The 22,069-nt window shown below is 43.2% G+C and overlaps 1 protein-coding gene across 6 annotated transcripts in view; it reads right to left on the bottom strand.

The window, feature by feature from the left end:
- The window catches only part of TDRKH (tudor and KH domain containing), a 445,279-nt gene that overhangs the window by 153,261 nt on the left and 269,949 nt on the right, over window positions 1-22,069 (bottom strand). For all 6 annotated transcript variants that reach the window (XM_069218300.1, XM_069218302.1, XM_069218305.1 and 3 more), the window contains exon 11: window positions 3,329-3,460. In XM_069218300.1, coding sequence (XP_069074401.1) covers window positions 3,329-3,460 — 132 coding nt within the window. The remainder of the gene's footprint in view (window positions 1-3,328; window positions 3,461-22,069) is intronic.

Genomic DNA, 22,069 nt, shown 5'->3' with positions numbered 1-22,069 from the left:
TCGACGACGACCTCCCTCGACATCGATGTGATGACGGCGACCGTCTCCAACGGCGAGCACTCTCTCGACGCCGATCGCCCTCGCCGAACCAGACCCAGATCTTCGACGCCGACCGTCCTCGTCGCGTCGACGGCGACCCAGACCTTCTCGACGGCGAGCGTCCACGCCGTCTCGACGGCGAAACGGCTGCCGACGTTGAACGATGTTTCTTTCTCGCCGGTGAACCGGTCCTCGACGGCGAGCATGTTGGCGCCGTTCCTGGTCTCGACGTCGATGCCCTCAACGTCGTCGGAGACCTATGCCATTTCTGAGCAGGTCTTGCAGAGGAAACAGGGTGAGCCCTGGTAGAAGACTGACCTTCTCCTCGCTCTGTGGCAGATTGACGACTTCTTCTCCTGTCCTCTCTTGCCTGAAGTCGAATTTCCCCCCTATCACGAAGAGTCCTTCTGGAGAAAGTTCTACAGATGTCACAGGAGTCAGGTTTCTGGCTGGATGGAAGGCAAATTATACAGACCCGGTGTGGATCTGTTTTAGCCTTTTTTCTGCCACAAGAAGGACATTTATCAAAAAGTGAAGGCATTTCTAAAATAGAAAAACCTTACATTTCTGTCAGAATTTGACAGAAAAGGTTAGCAAATGTTCACTCAATATTAAAAACGTCGAGTGAAATTGAAATTCAAAAGGTTTTAATTGAATTTCTGTCAAAAAAAGGCTTTGTGAGGTAGAGCTCAATGCTTCAGGGTCCTGTCAGAAAGGAGCCAGAAAAAAGAACTGAGGCAACTGCCTTTTGCTGTGCATGATGGGATACAGGAAGACTTTACTTTCTTAAAGGCACAGCTCTATTTACATTCTGTATAATGGCAGCCTATGGGCTACACTGCCCTGCATTGTTTTATTCTCATGGGAAGTGTAAATAAAGTATGAGAATGTATTTGTTATTACATTTCTAGAATAAATAAGTATTTGAACGTGAATTTACACTATACACTACAGCTGTTTTTCTTTTCAACAATTTGGCCTGTGTAGCTGTTCACATAGGCTGCACAGTGTTATTCTTAAGTGGTTTGTTGACAGACCTTTTTCAAAGGGCTGGTATTTGCACTTAAGAATATACTTCACATCAGTGCTCCGGGGTCCCCGCAGGCGCGTGGAACTATTCTGTGCTTATGACTATACATGGAAATCCCCTACGAGAGAATCAAGTATCTCAGGCAGCAAAACATCATCATAGAATCGGTATTTGAAAGCAAGACTTTATTTTGCTCATCTCATCATTCTTTACCATTTTGCAACCTGCTATATTAATTTAACAACATTATTAACGGGAGGAAGAAGAAAAAGTTAATTACTTGTAAGTATGGTGCTCAGGCGTTGGCATCTTTCATGGATTCTTGTGCATATTCCCCAGTCATCAGGTTATGAATCCTTGGCACAGTTATGTCAAACAGTAGTATTACTACTGCCTCAATTAACTCTGCCACAGACTACACAGACTATCCTTTCTCATTACGTGACCAAACTTTAGAGTATCAATGGCCCACCACCTTGAGGCCAAACTGTTAATTTTTCAAAGTTCATCTTGTGCTAATACTTACAAATAAGCCTATACGGTAGGGAAGAGGGTAGGTTGCATGTGAATCTACAATGTAGGAGTTCCCATCTAGGTAGCAGTGTTTGGAAAATGAATGTGTTAAGCTCTAAGTTGTTCATGTGAGTGTTGTTAATAGGTATTTCTGCAAATAAGGCTTTATGTGCCATCTCTTTGGTAAAATGAGCCTTAAATCGTCCCTGGGAATGCCTTTCCGGCTTTCACGTGAGCATTTGATATGCAAGAAGCAACCCACCTTGAGATACATTGTTTTGACGAAAATTTCCTTTGCTAGTATGTCCCAAAACTACAAACAGCTGAACTGATTTGCAGAATGGCTTTCTCTCTAAACAGAATTTAGAGCATAGTCTGAAATCCAGTAACTGGAGCATTCTCTTCTCTGCAGTCGCTGGCTTCATAAAACAAGTAGGCAAGCACACCTGCTCATTCAGATATGATGAAGGCACCTTATTCATGAACATAGGGTTAGTTCCAGCTATTAGAAAGTTCAAGAATGGCTCCGGTATAGAAAAGATACGATTTTCTCTTACTCTTCTAGCTGAGGTTAGTGCTAATGGAAATACAGTCTTACAAGACAAATGGTAAATCGTCCATATGGGAATAGACTAAGCATATTTCATCAGTATTACAAAAACAGTAGTTAATTCCAATGGTGAGGGTTGATTTCTGAGTGCAGAAAAAGTGTAGGACAGACCTTTCTTCGACTTCTTGATTATCCTGAATGAATACAATAAAGGTGAGCCTCGTTTTCTCAAATCTCTAGACATGGCAAATAAATATACCTCCAGTACATTTATGGAAGAATAGTTGAGACCTGACTTCGCTCAAACTAGCAAGTAAGGAACAAAGGCATTAGTGTGGCACCATGTTTTACATGGTCAACCTTTTAGCCTAGGCTTAATGATTAAAGTACATTTCCAAGCATATGTTCCGAGTGTGGATGGAGTGCTAGCATCTTTCAGTAAGTTTCTTCAGTCATCTGAGATTTGCTGGTCCCCTCTGTATGGCTTGAGCAGCATGCTGTCAGATGCAATGAATGCGGATTGAGATTTTATCCTCTATTTCTAGACAGTGATGATGGTTCTCTCATGAACAAAATCGGCCTGTCTACGGATCTACTCCTCGTGTGAAACTAGTGCAGCCTGGGTTAGGCAAGGGCTATTAGTATCATTGGACACAGCTCTGTCTTCATTTTGCACAGCAGTCTCCAAATCACTGGTATTGGTGGGAACGCACACATTGACTCTCCTTACCAACTTGAAAAAAAAAACTCTCCTTGTGGGCGCAAACATCTTCAATAGAACCCTTTTTCAGTATTACCTGTCAAAGAGCAGTCTTTAAGAAGTTGAAAGAAGGCCTGAAAACAGTCTGGGACTTCACCTGACAAATAGAACTAAATCAGCAGAGAAAATACATCTATGAAGGATCCACTACAGGAGTACAAGAAATTTTGCAAACATCCCTTAACAATACAGACATTTAATGTCATGCCAATATTTACCAACTCATCACATCCCACCATTTTTAGAATTTTCCTTGTTTCAGACTATTTACCATCCTTTCTTTTCTGCAGTTGTGCCTCTTGTGCAATAAACTATTTTCCACATCTTTCTTTATTTGTCCCACCTCAATTTGGAGATTGGGTAAATAAAACAAGGGTAGCACTCACCATCAAGGTCAGCAATTCTAAAGCCTCCTATCAGGATGGAAAACACTAACCAGTAACTGCCGTAGTGATTCTGTATGAGTCTCTGTCCCAAGAGGTTCAGCTTGATCCTCAGCACCATTGTCCTCATTTTGTTCTTCAACTGCAAAACCCAGACGAATTAGTTCCTGCCCAATATCGAGATCCTACAGAAAAATAATTTTAAAGTGTTATGCTGAAATTCTGTATTCCTTTCATATAAGCATTTAAAGTTATTCACTGTAAATGCTATTAACCCTTCCATATCTTCAGTGAAATACATTAGGTACTAACTGAAGTCCACAAAAACAAGCATCAGTTGGTCACGCATACCCAGGTCAGTTCCACACACCTGCCCAACCTCATGCAAACCAATTACTTTTCTAAACCAAAAGAGTGTGGATTATATTATAGGAGTGGAATAGAGGTGAGAGTAATAATAGTGGTAAATGAGGGACAAACCACATCTTAAGGGTTAGTGCCTAATTGAATTTACTTTTACATCTCAGCTGCTTCAATCCGAAGCCTGGCGAGATTCACAAACGGAGGATACACTGCAGTGAAAAGGCACTTACTACGCACATGAAACATTTAGCCAATAACACTTTCAGCATTGACAACTGGAGCACCAGCCCTGTGGAAAACATTGAATGCACAGTTATACCAAACATCTTGAGTTGCTGTTTCGCAGGAGACATTGACCTCTTATTTATGAAAGGGGACCAACAGGATTTTGTCAGTAACAAAATCAGTATGGACCTTTGAAGGGGCAGGGAAGTCTTATCTCTTTTGTAGCTGTTGGTAACGCAAGACATGTTCCAGTGCACCAGAGGCCTTTATTGCTTCCTCACAAGATTACTGCGATCAGGGACAATGAACACTTTTAGTAGGGCTATACATTTGTATAGGATTCAAATATAACCAGAGGCCCTCAAGCCATTCAGATTGTGAAAGGAAATTTACACCTCAAAGGATGGGGTAGTTAAAAATGAGATAGGTTTATTCTTTAACATCATCAACATCTCCAACAAAAAGTGCACAAAACCATGATGGGGCATGTAAGTATTCAACTCTGCAGCAGGTGTTAGTGGGGCTATATATGTTCATGTAGGCCATTCCATTATTCAGAAGCTTAATATACAACTTGCCTTCTGCATACTCTAGTCCTCTTGAACCCAGCCAATCCAATACTATGTTTACCACTAACGAGGTTTCTGATTAGGGAGTGCATTTTCAGCCTAGCTCTGATGAGATACTCTGGTTCGTTTATAAAAATGACCTTTTTAAATTATAATTAAACTCTGCATTCTAACAATCTGCCACAAGAAGGAACTTGAGAAATGGGATAACGTGCACTAAGGATAAGTTACTTAACTGTAAATCCTAGTTCTCTTCCAGGGGTATTCTTATCAAAGTCATAAACATTGAATATTCCCGCCCTCGTGCGGGGACCCCGGAGCATACATAAAATACACACATGTATAAGTGTGAAATATACACAAAAAATATAAAGCATTTTTAGTAGACAATTTTCATACCAAACCCATATATACATGTGTACAACAGCAATGCAGACTATAATGATAAACAGGCTAAAATGCTTTATTTCTATGGAGTTTTTTTTTTTTTTTTTTTAAACACTCCCTTTCAAATTTACAAGAAGAAAAGACTTTCCAAAACCCCATAGCTGGGCCCAGGGAAAGAAGCAGTAGCAACACCAGTGAAAAAAGAGAAAAAAAACTACATTGAAAATAATGGAGCATTATTAGCCAATAGGCTGCATGCAGGTTAACACAGCAGAATCACAAAATTTGGCACCGTGCCTTTAAGACCCTGAGCACCTCCAGTATCCCACCATGCCTCAGGGGTGAAGGAGAGGTGACAGTTGGTTCACAGTAAGGTCAGTACTTTTTTACGGTGACAACGTATCCAACAGATTAGAGAGATGATCTGTCCTGCACTTCTAGGAGACTTGCGTCCGGGGAGGAGGGTGGGTTGTTTATGACTTTGATGAGGATACCCCTGGAAGAGAACTAGGATTTACAGGTAAGTAACTTATCCTTCTCTTCCAGGGGATCCTCATCAATAGTCATAAACATTGAATAGATTAGCAAGCCCATCCCTTATCTCTGCGGACTGTCTAATAGAAGTGCAGGAAAAGATATACACTATGCAAACAAATTTCTCAGAGACGCTTGCCCAATTTGAGCGTCTGCTCTGGCATCTGAGTCCAAACAGTAATGCCTAGTAAGGATAAGTTACTTACCTGTAAATCCTAGTTCTCTTCCAAGGGTATCCTCATCAAAGTCATAAACATTGAATATTCCCGCCCTCGTGCGGGGACCCCAGAGCATATATAAAATACAGACATATAAAGTATGAAATATGCACGAAAAAATATATACATAGCATTTTTAGTAGACAAATTTTCATACTAAACTCATATATACGTGTGTAAAACAGCAATGCAGACTATAATCATAAACAGGCTAAAATGCTTTATTTCTATGGAGTTAGTTTTTTTTTTTAAATAGTCCTTTTCAAAATTACAATAAGAGAAAAAATATTTTCCAAAGCCCCATAACTGGGCCTAGGGAAATAAGCAGTAGTAACATCAGAGAAAAAAGAGAAAAAACTACATTGAAAACAATGGAGCATTCTTAGCCAATAGGCTGCATGCAGGTTAACACAGGAGAACCATAAAAATTCTGGCACCGTGCCTTTAAGACCCTGAGCACCTCCAGTATCCCACCATGCCTCAAGGGTGAAGGAGAGGTGACAGTTGGTTCACAGTTAGGTCAGTACTTTTTTACGGTGACAAGCTGTGTAGCAGATTCGAAAGATAGTAAGTCCTGCACTTCTAGGAGACGTGCGTCTGGGGAGGAGGGTGGGTTGTTTATGACTTTGATGAGGATACCCCTGGAAGAGAACTAGGATTTACAGGTAAGTAACTTATCCTTCTCTTCCAGGGGATCCTCATCAATAGTCATAAACATTGAATAGATTAGCAAGCCCATCCCTTAACTCTGCGGACTGTCTAATAGAAGTGCAGGAAGAGATATGTATTATGCAAACAAATTTCTTAGAGATGCTTGCCCAACTTGGGCGTCTGCTCTGGCATCTGAGTCCAAACAGTAATGCCTAGTAAATATATGTACAGACTTCCATGTAGCCGCCTTACAAATTTCAGAGATTGGAACATTATTAAGGAGGGCAGCCGTAGCCGCCTTTCCTCTTGTCGAATGCGCCTTATGTCTAGCAAGTAGTTGTTTGTTAACCAATTGATATGCAGTAACAATACATGAAACTATCCATCTAGATATGGTTCATTTTGAGGCTGCCTCTCCTGTTCTCAAATGACCATGATTTACAAACAAGTAGTTGGAATGTCTAATTAGTTTGGTTTTATCCAAGTAACATTTTAGCACTCTTTTCAAATCTAGGGAGTGCAAAGCTTTTTCCGCCGGAGTATCCGGATTGGGGAAAAAAGTTGGTAGTGAAATAGTCTGATTGATGTGAAATTCTGACACCACCTTCGGTAAGAATGATGGATGAGTTCGTAGAACCACTCTATTCTCGTGGAAGACTGTGTATGGTTCTTTGGAGGACAAAGCCTGAATTTCACTGACCCTCCTTGCGGAAGTAATGGCTACCAAAAAAGCCGTCTTCCACGTAAGGTGTTGCAAAGAGGCTTTGTGTATAGGTTCGAAAGGAGGGCCCATAAGTTTCGATAGCACTATGTTCAGCTCCCATGGAGGAGAGGGTTTCCGAATGGGTGGAAAAACTTTTTTCAAACCTTCTAAGAAATCCTTGACTACTGGTCTTGTAAAAAAGGATTCTTGAGAAGGTGTAATGCTGTAATGGCAGATAAATGTACCTTAATAGATGACACTTGCAGACCCGATTTTGCCAAATGGAGTAGGTAAGACAGTATGACCTCCTCCTGAGCCAGTATAGGATTCTGACCTTGCTGACGACACCATATGTAGAACCTCTTCCACTTGAACGCGTAAGAACGCCGCGTGGAAGGCCGTCTGGACTCCTTCAAGATGTTCATGCACTCCTGCGAGAGCCCTAGGTGCCCATACTGCAGGAATTCAGGAGCAATGCTGTCAAGCTCAGAGAGGGAAGGTTGGGGTGAAGTATCCTGCCTCCCGACCTGCAAAGGAGATCCGGTCTGCACGGCAGCCTCCTGTGAGGTTACACCGATAGGTTGAGGAGATCTGGGTACCAGAACTGACTAGGCCATTGCAGAGCTATGAGAATCATTCTGGTGCTGGATATGTAGAGTTTGTTGATCACCGCAGGTATGAGGGGGATCGGTGGAAAAGCGTAGAGAAATATCCCTGACCAGTCGATCAACAGGGCATTCCCTCGAGATCCCGGACGGTAGAACCTGGACGCGAAGTCTGGGCATTTCCTGTTTACCTCGTCTGCGAAGAGATACAATTGAGGCCGACCCTATTGAGCAAAGATGTCTTCGATGACCTCATCGTGAAGAACCCAATCGTGGGCGTCCGAGGGTTCTGCTTAGAAAGTCCGCCTCCACGTTTTGCTGCCCTGGGAGGTGAATTGCTGTAAGAGACATTCCCCTCGCTATGAGCCAATGCCAAATGGTCTGAGATTCCCGAGACAGGGGAAGGGATCTCGTCCCTCCTTGCTTGTTCAGATAATACATTGTCGTTGTGTTGTCCGTTTGTACCAGGAGAGATTTTCCCTGAATCGATGGAGCAAATGACTTGACAGCCAGATGAACCGCTCTGAGCTCCAGCAGGTTGATATGGTACGCCCTCTCTTTGTTGGACCACAAGCCCTGAGCTTGAAGGGAACCCAGATGAGATCCCCAGCACTGAAGCGACGCATCCTTTACCAGAGTGTCGGACCGGATTGGCTGATGAAAAGGAACTCCCACTGACAGGTGATGTCTGTGCATCCACCATCGTAATGATTGTCACGCTCCTACCGGAAAAAGCATTCTGTCCTCCCAGTGGCCTGTGCGTTGATTCCAGTTTTCCTCCAGAGCCTCTTGGAGGCCTCATACGCAATCTGGCATTCGGGACAATGAAAATGCAAGAGGCCATGGAGCCCAACAGAGATGTCACCTGACGGGCCATAGGCGCAGGGGAACCCAGAAGGTCTTGACACTGCCTCCTTATTGATAACAGTCGCTCCTCAGAAGAATACACTCTTTCGAGCTCTGTATTCAGTTTTGCTCCCAGGTAGTGGAGGGTTTGTATTGGGATGAGGGTGGACTTTTGGAAGTTGACTTGTAGACCTAGAGATCGGAAAACACTGAGCACAATGTTCAGATGGTTTTTCGCCTGTTCCGGAGAGGAGGCTCTCAGTAGCCAGTCGTCTAATATATGGATAAATGAAGATTTTCTGCTTCCTTAAATGCGCCGCTACCGTTGCTACACTTTTGGAGAATGCGCGAGGGGCAGATTTTAGTCCGAACGGGAGCACCTTGAACTGATAGTGTTGGGTGGCTATCACAAATTGTAGGAATTTCCGATGTTTGGGGATGATCGGGATATGAAAATACGCATCTTGCAGATCTATGGAGCACATGCAGTCTCCTCGATGCAGTTGAGGGAAAATCTGGTGGAGAGCCAGCATCCTGAACTTTTGTTTCTTTATGTATTTGTTCAGCAGCCTCAAGTCTAGAATCGGTCTGAAAACTCCTTCCCGACCCTTCTTTGCTACTAGAAAATAGCGGGAGTACACCCCCTTTCCTCTTTGTGTGACTGGAACCTTTTCTATTGCTTTTTTCTGTAACAGGGCACGAACCTCCTTGCGTAATAAGCTCATGTGAGCAGGACTGGATTTGGTTGGTGGTAAGTGAGGAGGAGGTTGGCGGGAAAGAAGAGAGTATCCACTCTCTACAATGTTCAGCACCCATTTGTCTTTTGTTATGCCATGCCACTCGTGAATGAACGCTGAGATACTTCCCCCAACCGGAGTGGTGTACGGTGTTAAGGGAAGCAAATCCTCATTGTTTTGCGGGGGCTTTGGGGGTAGACTGCTGAGGTCTGCTCGAACCTCGGTCTCTTGTGGCTTTACGAGACTGGAAGAGGGGACGCCCTTGTTTCTGTTGTGGTCTCTGGGACCAATGAGGGGTTTGAACCCTCTGTTGGAACGGGCGCCTGTCGTAAGGCCTGTACCTTCGCCTGAAGTCTTTCCTCCTCTCGAGGCCCACTGCCCTCATGGTGTCAACCTCCGCCTTCATACGCGCCATCTCCTCCTCCGTGTGGGTCCCAAATAGCGAGTTTCCGTTAAACGGAAGATTCAAGATACGCTGCCGCGCTTCCTGTTTTAATCCTGTGAGTCTTAGCCAGAAAGATCTTCTTGCACAAACCCCATGCGCGTAACCATGTGCTGCCAAGTCTGCACCATCTGCTGCCGCACTGATGATCTGATTGGACACCAGACTTCCCTTCTGAAGGATCTCCTGAAAATCCTGTCTGTCCTCTCTAGGCAGCTTTTCTGCAAACCTGCTCAGTGAGTCCCAAAGTGAGCGATCGTATCTACCTAGGAGTGCGGAGGCGCTGGAGACCTTCATCATTGACGCCGCCGTGCCACTCTTCTTCCTCCCCAGAGAGTCCAGGTGTCTACTCTCCTTGTCTGGTGGAACCGTAAAGGATGACGCCACTGAATGTGTCTTACGGGCTGCGGCCAATATGACTGAGTCTGGTGGTGGATCAGCCCTGAGAAACAAAGGATCTTGATCAGGTGCCTTGCATTTCTTTAAGATGCTAGTAGGAGCTGAACAGAGGTTTGCTGGTGTTAAAAAAGTCTCCATGGTTGGTTGTAGAAGACCAGGCACCAGCGGTAACAATTTCTTTGAAACCGCCCTGTGTTGCAAGGTTTCAAAGATTACAGACGAGGAGGTTGAAGGCTCTGGGACCTCAATATTCAGCTTTGTGCCCCCCTGAGAAGCACCTCGTTGAAAGTTGTGATGTCGTCCACCGGTGAAACTCTAGCTGGTGGAGAATCCGTTGGGGAGTACCCTCTTACTGAAGACTCCGACAATGTGGACCAAGAAGGAGACCTTCTGTGACGGCGCGATCTTGATCGGCGATCTGTGACGATGCGACGGTGGCAGCGATGACGTCGACGGGGAACAGACAGGCACCTTCCTACCAGCTGATGTCGATCTAGCCTGTCTCTCCTGAGAATGGCTTGTTGGCTGCCTGGGAAGTGAAGAGGACGATGTCTTTTGCCTCTCATGAAGACCATGAAGCCTGATTTTCTCTCTGTCCTTCAGAGTCGTTTTTGACATGTTCTTGCAGTGTCTGCAGGTATCAGGGCAGTGGCTCTGAGGTAAAGACACTATACAGAGAGAGTGTGGATCAGACTGGGCCTTCTTCTTCCCTCAGGAAGGGCACTTCACAAAAAGAGAAGGCATTTTCTAGTCAGGAAAAAATCCCTTGACTCAGACAAAGGTGTAAAACGTTGAGTGAAGGTAGAAAAAATGCTGTTATTTAAATATTTTTCTGTGAAAAACTCAGAAAAATTGAGAGCTCAATGCTCCAGGATCCTCTCAGAAAAAGCCGGAAAAAAGAACTGACCTAACTGTGAACCAACTGCCACCTCTCCTTCACCCCTGAGGCATGGTGGGATACTGGAGGTGCTCGGGGTTTTAAAGGCACGGTGCCAAATTTTGTGATTCTGCTGTGTTAACCTGCATGCAGCCTACTGGCTAATAATGCTCCATTGTTTTCAATGTAGTTTTTTCTCTTTTTTTCACTTGTGTTGCTACTGCTTCTTTCCCTGGGCCCAGCTATGGGGCTTTGGAAAGTCTTTTCTTCTTGTAAATTTGAAAGGGAGTGTTTAAAAAAAAAAAAGAAAAAAAGAAAGAAAAAAAAAACCTCCATAGAAATAAAGCATTTTAGCCTGTTTATCATTATAGTCTGCATTGCTGTTGTACACATGTATATATGGGTTTGGTATGAAAATTTTCTACTAAAAATGCTATATATTTTTCGTGTATATTTCACACTTATACATGTGTGTATTTTATGTATGCTCCGGGGTCCCCGCACGAGGGCGGGAATATTCAATGTTTATGACTATTGATGAGGATCCCCTGGAAGAGAACCGCTTTTTTCTGTACCTACCATCAATCCAATGACATTCTATATCTGACATTGAATTAATGCATAATTCAGTTTACAAACCTATAGGCATCCTGATCACAAACATGTCTTTCAGAAACAACGACTATGGCGCTAAAGCGAATAGAGGCTGAAGCTCATAGACCGGGCAGCTGCATTACAGCCATCAGAAAGACTAACTTCTCTATCAAGGGATCTTCAGCAATGTTCATAAACACTGAAAAGTCTTGCCTTTGTGTTGGATCTTGGAACATCTTCAAGAGTAGAGCCAAAATAGACTTTCCACATGAAATAGAATGACAACAATAAAGCAACACTTGCTGTCATTGTTTTATTTGATTATAAAACATTGCACAAATAATGGAACAAAAAAGCTTTATAACATTAAAATGGGTGTCTGCAACAACTACAGCTGAACGGCTCAAGCATTATTTTCCTTCAATAGAAAACAATGAAAGGAACTATTAGAAGCATGCAGTTGTCCATAGAGGAGAAAAACCTGAACTATCACCTTAAAGCTGTCTTCCACTTCATTGATCCCAGCATGCACCATGGCGAGGGCAACAGCCCTTCACTACTGTTCCCCCGACAGTGAATGATCTCACAAAGGTTTAACTCGTACATATGTATTCATAAACAGTTTCCTCACTGATATAAGTTTTTTCACTGATACACAAAATGTGTTTTTTTAGTGCTTTTAAATTCTTAAAGGTAACTTTTTGATGGTACTCCATTTTTTCTTGCAGTTTTTGCCCCATTCTTAAGCAACCCCTGCTGCCTGGCAGGAACTACGTGAATGAGGGGCTTTATTTTCATATTTATGTGGCTAAATTGTGGGAAGATTTAAAGGCCTTTGTTGGACTGGGAGAGTTTTAACCTCCTACTGTACTATGTTCAAGATGTTGCAATTAAGCAGAACAGAGAGTCAGGGCAGCAAACGGGATGTTGAAGGGTCAGCCCTCAACTAAGCCCACCTGTTTTGTTTTTTTTAGACACCATTCAGGGGCCCCTCTGTGGTTTGCCACCTTGTGAAGCACAAAGCTTGACGCTGTCTGTTAGACCCATTCTGTTGGTGGGACCCAAAGAACAGGAAGAGGCTACTAGGATGGAGCTTTGTGGTTTCGGTCTGCTTGTCTTTATCGTCCCTGGGTCTCTCCTACAGATGGCCCTGCAAAACTGGGCTAGGTACACCCTCTTCAGGACTTGACTCTTACTGGCAGTGCAGAAGTATAGCAGACTGAGAACTCAACACCACCACTCGGCAGCAAAATAATGTGATTAATCAGCACTATGCTTCTTTGGCTGCATTGCTGTCGCAGCTTAAACGTTTTTCCGTACCTGGGCCTTAGTGCCCAAGCCTGACACGGTGCTCTGATCTCTAGGGCCATGGCAGCCAATCAGTGCTTGGGCACAATCGTCACTGTAGTCATAAGCGCTTCAATAATTCCCCACTGCATGGGTGGCCAACGGAACACATTTCTATACAGTTTATTTAAACGAAACCGCATCAAAGTAGGTCTTTCTTCATCAAACTTTGTTACTCTTTTGAATGCAAGCCTATCAAGGGCGTATTGCTATGAATGCTCACATTATTTCTCCCACAGCTATTCATAGAACTGAATTGAAGACTTTCAATAGAAAATATAGCACAATACAGTTTTGAGTAGAGACCAAATGCAAAAATGCAGTCTGAAGACTTACATTTATTAGGGAAAGAAAAGGGAGACTATCCCTTTAAGGACTTGGAAGGCACCTCTTTCACGCATGGCTTATACTGTTCAGTTCTTTTTCAAGGCGGAGTACTTGGTACATGTTTGTCTCTATATGTATAAGTCTGTAATTGATAATCTGCCGCCGTGGAGACTGGTGGGTCGCTTATGACTTAAATGAAGATTCCTATGAAGCAAAACCAGAACTACAGGTATGAAGGCTGTTCTTCTGTACCGCAGGACTTTCACTGATAGTCAAACACTTGACTAGGGTAGCAACAGGCCAGGCCAGTACCAGTGACCAACCCCCTATAAACACCCAACCTCACTTCACGCACGGCCTTTTTCCATGCACAGCCTACCCCTTGGCACTCATGAAGTGCTTCTTTGTTTGGTGGAGATGTGATAATATTCCTGTGCATCAAGAATACTTCTCTAAAATCGTCAGGAGGAGACACGCTTCGGCGGTCCTTATAGTAAGCTGTCCATCTTCCTACAAAAGGGGAGTTTGGGGCGAAACGCTGCATACTACTAATGTATATGGGGTGGGGCCAAAAAGGAGAACAGGATATCTGGTTTCAGCAGCAGATGACAAGAAAGAATCCACTCGACAGTCACTACACGAAATACTGCGTTTGAAAAAAAAAAAACAAGGATGTGAACACTTTCATCAAGGTTTACAGATAACTTATCAAGATGGAAATGCACACAAAAACACTTGCTTTGCCTTGACCATGCACAACAAGTTAGAATGATTAGTACTTTACAGAAGTGGAGCTTCAACTTAGACACCTGCTTCTTTATATACGTAAGTGCTTCACACTGAAGTTTGAATTCTGTGAAATAACCATCATGCCAGAATGAATCCTGTCCTGCATATTTATCCAAGAAGAGGCCACCGTTTCGTGCATAATGTCTACCCAACTAGACTACTCTCTACTGGCTAATTACTAAGTGCTATCTTGTTGGCAAAATGTATAGTAAATCTCCTAAAATACAGCTGCTAAGGGATGCTAAGAAAATGTCCCCAGTGCTCTTGTGTGTCTTTAATTTTGCCAATGTGATTGTTACTCCAGCGTTAAGGGACCGCGGTGGTGCCTCAAAGCCCCTGCGTCCCAGCTGGCTCCACGCCTCCTGTGGGAGCCAACACTACTCTTGCATGCAGGGAGCTGCTAAAAATGTAGCTCCCTTTGTGTGGGGGCAATCTTTTAATCTCTTTCCCTTCCCTGCCCGCATGACAGCAGACAGGGAAAGAGATTAAAACTATGCTCCCAGGAAGCAGGAGCAGTTTTAAAACTCCTGCTTGCTGGGAGCGGAGTTATGTCTGCTTTTGCTTGGCAGGAGCCAAGCAAAAGAAAACTGCTACCCTCCAAGATTGGGCACCTCGGAAGTAGTAAGAGCTGACCCTGTGGGGTGGAGTCCCCAGGGCCATATATGGCTCAAGGCCACGCGGCACCCCTCCTTTGCTCCGCATGAGTTGGGCCCGAGATGGCGGCCACAGCCCCCCCTCCATGATTTTAAAAATGTTTATGGACCCAGGAAGATGGCAGTCCCTGGGGCTTTAATAACCCTTTGGAGGGGGACCCTGTGTGCCCTCTCCATTTTTTTTTTAACACCCGCAATGCCTCTGGTACCGGCCCACCTCAGGCTATTAAAACAAGCACACTTAAAAAATAAAAATAAATAAATAAATTTAGCAAAAATCTGCAGCTCCACCATCGGATTTTTCTGAAAACTCAAAGAAATACTTTTTTAGCTCTGGCAGGGTCTGCTGAAGCAATGTCCTAAAATGGGTGCCAGCACTTCCTGGTTGAAGTGTTGGCAGCCAACAAGATGTCAGCACAGGGACTGTTGGATCCGTGTCACTAGATATCTATATTTTTTAACCTTTAATATCTTAAAAACTACTAAACTGATTTACACCAAATCACAAAAATCACGTTTTGTTGACCAAGAGCTAGCTTTCTGCTAAATTTGGTGTAATTCCGTCTATTAGTTCGGAGTGTAGTCATATTCAAAATCCCTATGGGGAAAATGCTTTTTGGGACAGCCTCTTTTTCTCAGTCCCAGCTTGATGGATCACCCAGGAACTTTCAAGACAGCAGCTGAACCAACTGTCATATTAGTTTAAAAAGTTTTGTGAAGCTTTGTCAAGCGGCGGCATAGTTATTGGCAAAACAAAAAACGCTTCATGGAAATTAGGTCCCAACTATAACTACCTACTATCGGCCGCTGGTAGAAGAAATATATATATATTACCTACTGGCGGTCACCACTAGGTAGTTATAGTTAGGACCATGTTTCCATGGAAAAAGTCTATATCTTTGGCACCGTCTGACGAATCTTCACAACATTTTCCAAAAAGTGCCCAGATGATTCTTGTTGCGCTTGGAAAGTTTCGGGGTGATCCATCAAGCAAGGGAAAAAAAGGGTGGGGGAGGGGGTAAAAAACATTGTGTTTCCATTGTTAATTCCCATAGGACCTTTGAACAAGGCTTTAGCCCGAATCACTGGACAGTATTACACCAAATTTGGCAGAAAACTAGGTTTCAATACGCAAATTACACTTTTGCGTATTTAGTGTAGAACCATTCAGTAATTTAGGAGATATTAAAGGTAAACCAAATTTGTATATCTGAGGCCATGAGAACTTGGCACGGCAAATGCACAGCTCTGATTGGCTGCCACACTTAAACTAGGAAGTGTGGGCAGCCCTCTTGGGATTCTACATCAGCCGAGTCCCACAAAAAAGTATTTAAAAAAAACACACACAAGATGCTGGGGTAGAGTCGCACTAATCAGTTAACTCTAATGCTGGGATCCCAGAGGGACCCACCAGGGCTAAAAAAACACTTTTGCTCATAAAAAAATGTTGCTGCAATTTTTCAAGGACGTTGCAAATGAGTGTTTTTGTTTGTAAAATAACAAGCACTGCCTCTAGCGCATATATATATATATATACACAGGGAGTGCAGAATTATTAGGCAAGTTGTATTTTTGAGGATTAATTTTATTATTGAACAACAACCATGTTCTCAATGAACCCAAAGAACACATTAATATCAAAGCTGAATATTTTTGGAAGTAGTTTTTAGTTTGTTTTTAGTTTTAGCTATGTTAGGGGGATATCTGTGTGTGCAGGTGACTATTACTGTGCATAATTATTAGGCAACTTAACAAAAAACAAATATATAACCATTTCAATTATTTATTATTACCAGTGAAACCAATATAACATCTCAACATTCACAAATATACATTTCTGACATTCAAAAACAAAACAAAAACAAATCAGTGACCAATATAGCCACCTTTCTTTGCAAGGACACTCAAAAGCCTGCCATCCATGGATTCTGTCAGTGTTTTGATCTGTTCACCATCAACATTGCGTGCAGCAGCAACCACAGCCTCCCAGACACTGTTCAGAGAGGTGTACTGTTTTCCCTCCTTGTAAATCTCACATTTGATGATGGACCACAGGTTCTCAATGGGGTTCAGATCAGGTGAACAAGGAGGCCATGTCATTAGATTTCCTTCTTGTATACCCTTTCTTGCCAGCCACGCTGTGGAGTACTTGGACGCCATTGATGGAGCATTGTCCTGCATGAAAATCATGTTTTTCTTGAAGGATGCAGACTTCTTCCTGTACCACTGCTTGAAGAAGGTGTTTTCCAGGAACTGGCAGTAGGACTGGGAGTTGAGCTTGACTCCATCCTCAACCCGAAAAGGCCCCACAAGCTCATCTTTGATGATACCAGCCCAAACCAGTACTCCACCTCCACCTTGCTGGCGTCTGCGTCGGACTGGAGCTCTCTGCCCTTTACCAATCCAGCCACGGGCCCATCCATCTGGCCCATCAAGACTCACTCTCATTTCATCAGTCCATAAAACCTAAGAAAAATCAGTTTTGAGATATTTCTTGGCCCAGTCTTGACGTTTCAGCTTGTGTGTCTTGTTCAGTGGTGGTCGTCTTTCAGCCTTTCTTACCTTGGCCATGTCTCTGAGTATTGCACACCTTGTGCTTTTGGGCACTCCAGTGATGTTGCAGCTCTGAAATATGGCCAAACTGGTGGCAAGTGGCATCATGGCAGCTGCACGCTTGACTTTTCTCAGTTCATGGGCAGTTATTTTGCGCCTTGGTTTTTCCACACGCTTCTTGCGACCCTGTTGACTATTTTGAATGAAACGCTTGATTGTTCGATGATCACGCTTCAGAAGCTTTGCAATTTTAAGAGTGCTGCATCCCTCTGCAAGATATCTCACTATTTTTGACTTTTCTGAGCCTGTCAAGTCCTTCTTTTGACCCATTTTGCCAAAGGAAAGGAAGTTGCCTAATAATTATGCACACCTGATATAGGGTGTTGATGTCATTAGACAACACCCCTTCTCATTACAGAGATGCACATCACCTAATATGCTTAATTGGTAGTAGGCTTTCGAGCCTATACAGCTTGGAGTAAGACAACATGCATAAAGAGGATGATGTGGTCAAAATACTCATTTGCCTAATAATTCTGCACTCCCTGTATATATGGAAAATGTCACTTACCCAGTGTACATCTGTTCTTGGCATTAGTCGCTGCAGATTCACATGCTGTGCACATCCCGCCATCTGGTGTTGGGCTCGGAGTGTTACAAGTTGTTTTTCTTCGAAGAAGTCTTTTTTCGAGTCACGAGACCGAGGGACTCCTCCCATTTCGACTCCATTGCGCATGGGCGTCGACTCCATCTTAGATTGTTTTCCCCGCAGAGGGTGAGGTAGGAGTTGTGTATGCTAGTAATAGTGCCCATGCAATGGAGTGAATACGTATGTACATAATGAAGTTTAAAGAAATATATTTACAAATGTTCAAGATCAACTTCTAAACGGCTACAGGCTCCCGGGGAGGCGGGTGGGCGCATGTGAATCTGCAGCGACTAATGCCACGAACAGATGTACACTGGGTAAGTGACATTTTCCGTTCGATGGCATGTGTAGCTGCAGATACACATGCTGTGCATAGACTAGTAAGCAGTTATCTCCCCAAAAGCGGTGGTTCAGCCTGTAGGAGTTGAAGTTGTTTGAAATAATGTTCGTAGTACAGCTTGACCTACTGTGGCTTGTTGTGCCGTTAACACATCTACACAGTAGTGTTTGGTAAATGTATGAGACGTAGACCATGTTGCTGCCTTACATATTTCGTTCATTGGAATATTTCCTAGAAAGGCCATGGTAGCCCCTTTTTTTCTGGTTGAGTGTGCCTTTGGTGTAATAGGCAGCTCTCTCTTTGCTTTAAGATAGCAGGTTTGAATACACTTAACTATCCATCTAGCAATGACTTGTTTAGAAATTGGATTCCCTGTATGAGGTTTTTGGAAAGCAATAAATAGTTGTTTTGTTTTTCGAATTAGTTTTGTTCTGTCAATGTAGTACATTAGTGCTCTTCTGATGTCTAATGTATGCAGTGCTCTTTCAGCTACAGAATCTGGCTGTGGGAAGAACACTGGTAATTCTACCGTTTGATTCAAGTGGAACGGTGAGATCACTTGGTAAAATTTTTGGATTTGTCCGTAGAACTACTTTATGCTTGTGTATTTGAATAAATGGTTCTTGTATGGTAAATGCTTGAATTTCACTCACTCTTCTTAGAGATGTGATGGCAATCAAAAATGCAACTTTCCATGTTAAGTATTGCATTTCACAAGAGTGCATGGGCTCAAAAGGTGGACCCATGCGTCGTGTTAAGACAATGTTGAGGTTCCATGAAGGAACTGGTGGTGTTCGTGGTGGTATAATTCTCTTTAGGCCTTCCATAAATGCTTTTATGACTGGTATCCTAAATAATGAAGTTGAGTGCGTAATTTGCAGGTAGGCTGAAATTGCGGTAAGATGTATCTTTATTGAAGAGAAAGCTAGCTTTGACTTTTGCAACTGTAGTAAGTATCCTACTATATCTTTGGCAGATGCGTGTAAGGGTTGAATTTGATTATTATGGCAGTAATAAACAAATCTTTTCCACTTATTTGCATAGCAGTGTCTAGTGGTAGGTTTCCTAGCTTGTCTTATGACCTCCATACATTCTTGTGTGAGGTCTAAGTGTCCGAAATCTAGGATTTCAGGAGCCAAATTGCTAGATTCAGCGATGCTGGATTTGGATGTCTGATCTGTTGTTTGTGTTGTGTTAACAGATCTGGTCTGTTTGGTAGTTTGACATGAGGTACTACTGAGAGGTCTAGTAGTGTTGTGTATCAAGGTTGTCTTGCCCATGTCGGTGCTATTAGTATGAGTTTGAGTTTGTTTTGACTCAATTTGTTTACTAGATATGGAAGGAGTGGGAGAGGGGGAAAAGCGTAAGCAAATATCCCTGACCAGCTCATCCATAACGCATTGCCCTGAGACTGATCTTGTGGGTACCTGGATGCGAATTTTTGGCATTTTGAGTTTTCTTTTGTTGCAAATCGATCTATTTGTGGTGTTCCCCACATTTGGAAGTAAGTGTTTAGTATTTGGGGGTGAATCTCCCATTCGTGGATCTGTTGGTGATCCCGAGAGATTGTCTGCTAACTGGTTCTGAATTCCTGGAATAAATTGTGCTATTAGGCGAATGTGGTTGTGAATCGCCCAATGCCATATTTTCTGTGTTAGGAGACACAACTGTGTCGAGTGTGTGCCTCCCTGTTTGTTTAGGTAATACATTGTTGTCATGTTGTCTGTTTTGACAAGAATGTGTTTGTGTCTTATTATGGGTTGAAATGCTTTGAGCGCTAGAAATATCGCTAACAGTTCTAAGTGATTTATGTGAAACTGTTTTTGCTGTATGTCCCATTGTCCTTGGATGCTGTGTTGATTGAGGTGTGCTCCCCACCCTATCATGGAAGCATCTGTTATTACGTATTGTGGCACTGGGTCTTGGAAAGGCCGCCCTTGGTTTAAATTTATACTGTTCCACCATTGAAGCGAGATGTATGTTTGGCGGTTTGATCTAGAAGCTGACCCTGTGCTTGTGACCATTGTGATGCTAGGCACTGTTGTAAAGGCCGCATGTGCAACCTTGCGTTTGGGACAATGGCTATGCATGAAGACATCATGCCTAGTAGTTTCATCACCAGTTTGACTTGTATCTTTTGATTTGGATACATGGTCTGTATCACATTGTGAAATGTGTGAAGTCTTTGTGGACTTGGAGTGGCAATCCCTTTTGCAGTGTTGATTGTTGCTCCTAAGTATTGCTGTGTTTGACACGGCAGAAGGTGTGACTTTGTGTAATTGATTGAGAAACCTAGTTTGTGGAGGATTTCTATGACATATTTTGTGTGTTGTGAACACCGTCTTAGCGTGTTGGTTTTGATTAACCAATCGTCTAGGTACAGGAACACATGTATTTGCTGCCTTCTGATATGTGCAGCTACTACTGCTAGGCATTTTGTAAAAACTCTTGGTGCAGTTGTTATTCCGAATGGCAACACTTTGAATTGGTAATGTATCCCTTGGAATACAAACCTTAGGTACTTTCTGTGTGAAGGATGTATTGGTATATGGAAATATGCATCCTTTAGGTCTAGTGTTGTCATGTAGTCTTGTTGTTTGAGCAGTGGGATTACGTCTTGTAATGTAACCATGTGAAAGTGATCTGATTTGATGTAGGTATTTAATGTTCTAAGATCTAGTATAGGTCTCAGACTCTTGTCTTTTTTGGGTATCAGAAAGTACAGGGAGTAAACTCCTGTGTTTATTTGTTGTTTTGGTACTAACTCTATTGCTTCTTTTTGTAGCAATGCCTGAACTTCTAGTCCTAGAAGATCTATATGTTGTTTTGACGTATTGTGTGTTTTCGGTGGGATGTTTGGAGGGAATTTGAGAAATTCTATGCAATAACCATGCCGGATAATTGCTAAGACCCAAGTGTCTGTTGTTATTTCCTCCCAATGTTTGTAAAACTTGGTTAGTCTCCCCCCCACAGGTGTTATGTGTTGGGGATTTGTGACCTTGAAGTCACTGCTTGTTTGGAGGAGTTTTGGGACTTTGGAACTTTCCTCTATTCCTTTGAAATTGTCCCCCTCTATATTGTCCCCGAAAACTGCCCCGCTGATACTGGCTCTGGTAAGTGGGCTTTGTTTGTGAGGTTGTGGCTTCTGTGGTTTGCCCTCGAAACCCCCCTCGAAATTGTTTCTTTCGAAATGTGCCTCTGCTCTGTGGGGAGTAGAGTGCGCCCATGGCTTTGGCCGTGTCAGTGTCTTTTTTAAGTTTTTCGATCGCAGTGTCCACCTCCGGCCCAAACAACTGCTGTCCGTTGAATGGCATATTCAGCACAGCTTGCTGTATCTCTGGTTTAAATCCTGATGTACGCAGCCATGCATGTCTCCTTATTGTTACAGCTGTGTTGACAGTTCTAGCAGCTGTGTCTGCAGCATCCATTGCTGACCGTATCTGATTATTGGAGATACCCTGTCCTCCTTCTACTACTTGCTGTGCTCTTTTTTGGAACTCCTTGGGTAAATGTTCAATAAGGTGTTGCATCTCATCCCAATGGGCCCTATCATATCTGGCTAGCAAAGCTTGCGAATTTGCAATACGCCACTGGTTTGCTGCCTGTGCCGCCACCCTTTTGCCTGCAGCATCGAATTTTCGACTTTCTTTATCTGGAGGTGGTGCATCTCCTGAAGTATGGGAGTTGGCTCTTTTGCGCGCTGCTCCCACTACAACAGAGTCTGGTGTTAGCTGTTGTGTAATGTACACTGGGTCTGTTGGTGGCGGTTTATATTTTTTATCTACTCTTGGAATAATGGCTCTCCCTTTAACAGGCTCCTCAAACACTTGTTTGGAGTGTTTTAGCATTCCGGGTAGCATAGGAAGACTCTGATATTGGCTGTGTGTGGACAACAGTGTATTAAAAAGAAAGTCGTCTTCAATGGGCTCTTAATGAAGGCTGACATTATGAAATGCAGCTGCTCTTGACACCACCTGTGCGTAGCC

This window comes from Pleurodeles waltl, chromosome 12, assembly GCF_031143425.1.
Source record: "Pleurodeles waltl isolate 20211129_DDA chromosome 12, aPleWal1.hap1.20221129, whole genome shotgun sequence".
Taxonomy (NCBI): Eukaryota; Metazoa; Chordata; class Amphibia; order Caudata; family Salamandridae; genus Pleurodeles; species Pleurodeles waltl.
Note: the sequence above shows the minus strand (reverse complement) of the source record. Positions and strands in the feature narration are given on the sequence as shown.